Here is a 6,394-nt window from a genome sequence, read left to right as displayed (position 1 = left end):
GTTCTGGTTTTGTCTCTATGTTTGAGGTCTGGGAGCAGGGGACTAACGGGGAGGAAGGGAGTAATGGCGCAGCCGTAGCTTGTTTCCTTGGAGTTCTGTGATGGGATCCCGGCCCAGGATAATAGTGGGACCATATGGGAGACCTGCCCTGTGAGTACTTCTTGGTCCTTTCCATCATCAAATACATTTTGGAGATGCCTCTCCAGTGGGTGGGTGCTTCTAGCCCAAATATAAAAATTCCTCACATCTAAGCTTCTCAGGGGTCCTCACAGCCTCCAGGCCCAGCCTGGAGAATGCTGGAGGCACAGCTGCTCATGGGCCAGGAGAAGCCACTTGTTATCAGCTTCTCCTGCAAGCCTTGGCCTATTACTTTTTCAGAGGCTGCTCATCCTCCTGTACCCACCTATGATGACCCAGTTCCTTTCTGAGAGGGAGTGATTTGGTTTTTGTTGTTCAGAGAGCCCTATCAATTGAACTTTTTCAGAGCTCACAGGATCTGTGGCAAGGTCTGATTTTTTTTTTTTCCCCCAATCGAGTTGGCCTGGGCCCAGTTGTTGGACTGATTCTTTGGGAACCTGCAACTTAGTCTGAGGTGGAGGGAACTCTGCATACTGAAGCTGGCTCTTGTGAGAGAGGTGCTAGAACTATTGGGCAAGGTGGGGGAGTCTCCTCACAAAATGAGAGGCCTGGCCGGGCACGGTGGCTCAGGCCTATAATCCCAGCACTTTGGGAGGCCAAGATGGGCAGATTACGAGGTCAGGATTTTGAGACCAGCCTGGCCAACATGGTGAAACCCCGTCTCTATTGAAAATACAAAAAATTAGCCGGGTGTGGTGGCAGGCGCTTGTAATCGCAGCTATTTGGGAGCCTGTGGCAGGAGAATCACTTGAACCCAGGAGGCAGAGGTTGCAGTGAGCCCAGACCATGCCACTGCACTCCAGCCTGGGCAATAGAGTGAGACTCCGTCTCAAAAAATATTTAAAAGGGGAGGCCAGACTGGGCCCAGTGGCTCACGCTTATAATCTCAGCACTGTGGGAGGCTGAGGCAACAGGATTGCTTGAGCCCTAGGGGTTTGAGACCAGACTGAGCAACACAGGGAGACCCCCATCTCTACAAAAAAAAAAATTAGCTGGGCATGGTGGTATGTGCTTGTAGTTCCAGCTACTGGGGAGGCTGAGGCAGGAGGATCATGTGAGCCCAGGAAATTGAGGCTGCAGTGAGCTGTTAACTGTGTCACTTCACTGAAGCCTGGGCAACTGAGCAAGACTATCTGAAAAAAAAAGGCTGGCCGGGTGCAATGGCTCACACCTGTAATACCAGCACTTTGGGAGGACGAGGGCGGGCGGATCACCTGAGGTCGGAAGTTGGAGACCAGCCTAGCCAAAATGGCGAAACCCCGGCTCTACTAAAAAAGTATACAAAAATTAGCCGGGCGTCGTGGCGCACGCCTGTAATCCCAGCTACTTGGGAGGCTGAGGTTGCAGTGAGCTGACATTGCGCCACTGCACTCCAGCGTGGGCGACAGCAAGACTATGTCTCCAAACAAACCCCTGATCTTTCACTTCGGGCTTGACAGCAGCTTGATTGGAAGTTTGCTCCCGCAATTCTGAGATTCTGGCCTTTTATTTTGTCCCAGTGCTACTTTTGGTGCCAGGGTTTCCTGTCCTTCAGGTTTCCATCCCCAATCGAGAGTCCGACTGGAGTACCCAAGGTGTGCTGAGGAATGAGGCACAGCCTTGGGCTGCTTAACTCATCCAGCCTGGCCAGCTCAGCCTTCCCCCTATCAGGTAGGGGCCTAGGACTGCTGTCAGTCCAGGGAGCAGAGTTGGAAGAAGGGGCAGCCTGAGTTGGTAGCTTCGGAAGGCCCTGGTTTGGGGATGGGTATGGCAGGAACAGCCTGAAGATGGTGGATGGAGAAGGTGCCTGAGGTGTTGGGAGTTCTGCAGGTGAGCTGGGCCCTTCACGTCAATATTGGAGAGGTTGCTATGTGCTAGGCGCTGTTCAAGCAGTAGGAATTAGCTAAACAAAATGACCATTACTGTCATGGAGCTCACCCCTAGTTGAGAAAAATAAGCCGAGTCACACGGCAAGTGCTAGGAAATATAAGCAGAGATAGTGAGGGAGTTATTTTACTTAAGTCTGAAGGGAAAGCCCCTCTGATAAGGAAACATTTGAGCAAAGGCCCAGAAGAAATGAGGTATGTCTCTCCCAGTCGCACCCTGTCTCTACCTGCCAAGTCTCTGGCCAGCGGAGTGGGTGGGGACCCTGGGCGGCCGTCATCCCGCACTTCCTCATTGTTCCGCGGCCCTGGATCGCCTTCCTTTCTCGGTCCTCCCGAGGACCGGATGCCTCTCCTCTCCCTGGCGTGTGTGGAAGAGATGGACCGCTCCTACGCTAGAGCACAGCACACGGGCGGTCCCAGTAAAAATCAGATGAGGGAGAGAAGCGAGCCCAAGTCAACCAAGGGGAAGCGGGGAGCGGAAAGGGAGGGGCCGTCGGGGGCGGGACACACCTCGCCCACCGGAGGGGCGCGCCGCCGCCGCTCCCGCCCCACTCCGCCAGGGGGCGCTGTGTGGCTCCGGAGTAGGCTCAGCGCGCCAGGTACCGGCGGAAGCGGCTTTCTGGCCTAAGCTTTAATAGGCCTCGCCTGTCCTTCCTGTTTCCTCTTTTACCAAGGACCCGCCAACATGGTAGGTGTTTTGGGTCGAGGCCGCCATCCTCCACAATCTTCTTCCATCTGCAGCTTCCCGCGGTCTTCAGCCCACAAAAAGAGGCCCTGGGCCGGGCGGGCTCGGAGCCCTGTCAGGCTGGAGCGCAGCGGGAAGGCAGCTTCCGCATTGAGCCCGGCGTCCAGCACTGCCCAGCCGGGCCCCTTCTCTGGCTCAGCGCAGCCGGCGGTCCCCAACCACACCCGCCGGGGCTCGGTGCGGCACTCTTCCCAAAAGGTTGCGCTGGCTCGTGAGTGATCCTGTGCTCTCCACCCGCAGGGTCGCGTTCGCACCAAAACCGTGAAGAAGGCGGCCCGGGTCATCATAGAGAAGTACTACACGCGCCTGGGCAACGACTTCCACACGAACAAGCGCGTGTGCGAGGAGATCGCCATTATCCCCAGCAAGAAGCTCCGCAACAAGATAGCAGGGTGAGTCGGGGCTTCCTCGGCCTCCGGGGCCCCGCAGCTTGTTTATGTGCTCTGCCGCCCTCCGACTCTGTAAGAGACGGTACTGTGGTGGTTTTGTTAGCCTGAGACTCCTTGGTGTCCCGGAGGAGGGCTAGAGCTCTGCGTGTGCAGGATTTCCGTTGTGAACTTAGGCTTGTGTCATGACTGGCCGCGGTGACACTGGGTTGGAGGTAGCCACCATCAGACCTCTTGCCTTGTAGCTACGTTGCTTTTAGATGTCAGCTTTCTTTTCTTCTTTCTTTTTTTTTTTGAGACGGAATCTTGCCCTGGCGCCCAGGCTAGAGCAGTGGCGCGATCTCAGCCCACTGCAATCTCCGCCTCCCGGGTTCAAGCGATTCTCCTGCGCCAGCCTTCCGAGTAGCTGGGATCACAGGCACGTGCCACCACGCCCGCCTAATTTTTGTGTTTTTAGTAGAGACGGGTTTCACCATGTTGGCCAGGCTGGTCTCGAACTCCTGACCTCAAGCGATCCGCCTTCCCCGGCCTCCCAGATTGTTGGGATTACAGGCGTGAGCCACCGTGCCCGGGTAGGTGTCAGCTTCTAATGCGTTCTTCACAGTTGCAGTTACTGTTCGAGAGATTTATAGGAATATGCCCTGAAAGAATAGTGCCAAAGTCAACGTATTAATTGCCAAATTATGTGAATTTGAAATTGGAAGAAAGAAAATGAAGGCTATGAAGGGTCGTGAAACTGCTGGGCAGGGCGGGGGAGGGGGAGTTGATCACTATGAAGGAGAGTTTGAATAGAGAGTGAGAAACCAAAGGGAAGGAATGCGCAGACCTGTGGAGGTTCTATGTGTGGGAGGTCCCACGATAGTCCTCTCCCTTCTCACTGTGGAAAAGAACTAAAGCGGGTATTTATATATCCACATGTGCTGAGTACCAGGTGGGAGTTGATTTGTTTTCTCACGGTTCTCTTTGGCTATGCGTGCTTTGTAGCTATGTCACCCATCTGATGAAGCGGATTCAGAGAGGCCCTGTAAGAGGTATCTCCATCAAGCTGCAGGAGGAGGAGAGAGAAAGGAGAGACAATTACGTTCCTGAGGTAAACTTTCTGGATATTTGGGCTTCTGGCTAATCCTCGAATGATAAAGCTGTGGGTTCCGGCTTCCAAAGGGACCTCAGCTGAATCTAAGACCTTTTATCCATACATTTCCTAACCAGCTGTAGGTGCCCATAGCCCCGTATCAGTTTCTTAGCCTCCATTCTGCTCTTTGGGAACTAGTTTAGTCCGTATTTCATGGGAGCCCTTAATAATGTTGATTTGATGACTGCTATCGTGGCATTTGGGTTTTTCATTTGCCCCTAATATGGTATTCCTTGGTGTAAACACAGACTTCAAGTGTTCTGAATACTGAGTAGACGTATTGAGGGCATGGGAAGGTAAGACCAGAAGAACAGGTCATTGGGGTCTGTAATACTGTAGAGACTGCTTGTCTTGTGAGAGGAATGCTGTCCTTGTGCAACTCTTCTTCATATTTAAGAACCTGGGGAAAAGAGGAGGAGAGGTGAATGATAATCTCATTGATTGGTATTTTGAGCCTATCTCATTTACTTCTAGGTCTCAGCCCTGGATCAGGAGATAATTGAAGTAGATCCTGACACTAAGGAAATGCTGAAGCTTTTGGTAAGTGTTTGCTGGATTCCTAAAGTGGTATTTTCCTGGTCAAAAACCATCAGTAGGTCTTACTATCCAAGGTCACCCAGCTAGTAAGTGGCAGAGTTGGGAATCCCATCTAAACTTCTAGCCACTAAATTGGACTGCTTTCATAATGGGTGTAGCGAAAGTTGTGTGCATTGAGTTTGCTCACCTCAGGATCATGATTCCCAAATCTAGTGGCTTCCAGGATACCTTTTCTCTCTTGGCTGCTTCTGTTCTTGGTCTTATGGCTGGCTTAGGTTGTCCTCTTTGTGTCAGCCCTGGCTCTCTTCATTCTGCCTGTTTTTCTTCTGTGATGGTATTCCTTTGGTGTCTCCATGCTAACCACTCAGAAATGAGCTTTGGTCCATTTCCAGGTACATACAAGGCACTACTTAGGGTATCACTATTCAGGGTATCTTCATTGCACTTTGATGTTTCTTCTGTGGCTTAATCTTAGGCCTTTTGCATACTTGGGTGAAAGCATGGGCTTCAAAAATCCATTGGGCAGTTGGTGATTTTGAACAACTTCATTTTTCTTATTTTTATGGTCATTAAATGTTTAAGGCACTCAAAGAGGTAATTAGCAAAATGAACTCCCATGTACTTTCCCAGCTTCAGAAAAACATCACCAGTACAGCTGCAGCCCGCTGTGGGTCTTTTCCTCCTGAAATAACCACTGCGCTGAATGCAGCTTTTTTGTTGAAACTAAAATGGGTTTCTGAGGACCAAATAGGACATGAAGTTCCAGGTACAAGGTGGGCCCTTTGGCTTCTTGTCCTGCCCACCAGCCTGAGCTTGTGCGAGGGCAGGGTCTGCTCTTGCCTCCCTCCCTTCTGCTTGGTGCCTTGTGTACTTGGGCCCTTCACAAATGTTGATTAGATTAGTAATAGCTCTTACCTGAGGCTGGTCCTGCAAAGCAAGTGGCACTGTGTATGCTCAAAAGGACAGAGTTTTGTCTAAGAGGACATTTGGCAATGTCCAGACACATTGTTTTGGTTCTCATAGCAAGGGGATACCTGCTAACTTCTAATGGATAGAGGCCAAGGATGTTGCTCAACTTTCTGCGATGCACAGGACAGCTCCCTGTAACAAAGAATATCCAGCTCAGGATGTCTGCATTACCAAGATTGAGAAATGGTGTTTTTGAGTGATAGGAAGGGGTTGTGAAAACTGAAAAATGGTATGGTACATTGGGTAAAAGTCATAGAGTTGTAAGTGGGGATACCACACGGTCAGGTGTGTGTTGAAGGAAGATCACACTGGAAAAGTGGGAGGCATTGAGGCCCTTGTTGGCTCTTAGAGTAAAGGGGTCTTTCAGGTAGCCTGTGGACCTCCTTGAGAATGCTGTGGCTCTAGGGGCAGGGAGAAGGCCCTCTGTTTTCTCCTGGGGCCCACCCACAGATCTCACCAGTAACTGCTTACTGAATCCATTTTCTCGTTCCAGGACTTCGGCAGTCTGTCCAACCTGCAGGTCACGCAGCCTACAGTTGGGATGAATTTCAAAACGCCTCGGGGACCTGTTTGAATTTTTTCTGCAGTGCTATATTATTTTCAATAAATCTGGGACAACAGC

At 51.4% G+C, this 6,394-nt stretch overlaps 1 protein-coding gene across 1 annotated transcript; it reads left to right on the top strand.

Annotated features, from left to right (window-relative positions):
• Nucleotides 1-2,546: 2,546 nt before the first annotated feature.
• RPS17 (ribosomal protein S17) lies at nt 2,547-6,394 on the top strand. Its single transcript, XM_033190949.1, has 5 exons — nt 2,547-2,691; nt 2,989-3,140; nt 4,119-4,224; nt 4,741-4,806; nt 6,266-6,394. The coding sequence occupies exons 1-5, from the start codon at nt 2,689-2,691 to the stop codon at nt 6,344-6,346; spliced, it is 408 nt and encodes a 135-aa protein (XP_033046840.1). The 5' UTR covers nt 2,547-2,688; the 3' UTR covers nt 6,347-6,394.

The sequence above is a fragment of the Trachypithecus francoisi genome, unplaced genomic scaffold (genome assembly GCF_009764315.1).
Source record: "Trachypithecus francoisi isolate TF-2019V2 unplaced genomic scaffold, Tfra_2.0 Lachesis_group3, whole genome shotgun sequence".
NCBI classification, from domain to species: Eukaryota; Metazoa; Chordata; class Mammalia; order Primates; family Cercopithecidae; genus Trachypithecus; species Trachypithecus francoisi.
The sequence above is the reverse complement of the archived record's forward strand: the minus strand, read 5'-3'. Positions and strand labels throughout refer to the sequence as shown.

What these genes read in the sequence shown, in the direction of transcription:
- RPS17 (XM_033190949.1), top strand. An exon ending in GAGACAATTACGTTCCTGAG is followed by an intron (nt 4,225 to 4,740) that starts GTAAACTTTCTG and finishes ATTTACTTCTAG; the next exon opens with GTCTCAGCCCTGGATCAGGA. An exon ending in AGGAAATGCTGAAGCTTTTG is followed by an intron (nt 4,807 to 6,265) that starts GTAAGTGTTTGC and finishes TTCTCGTTCCAG; the next exon opens with GACTTCGGCAGTCTGTCCAA.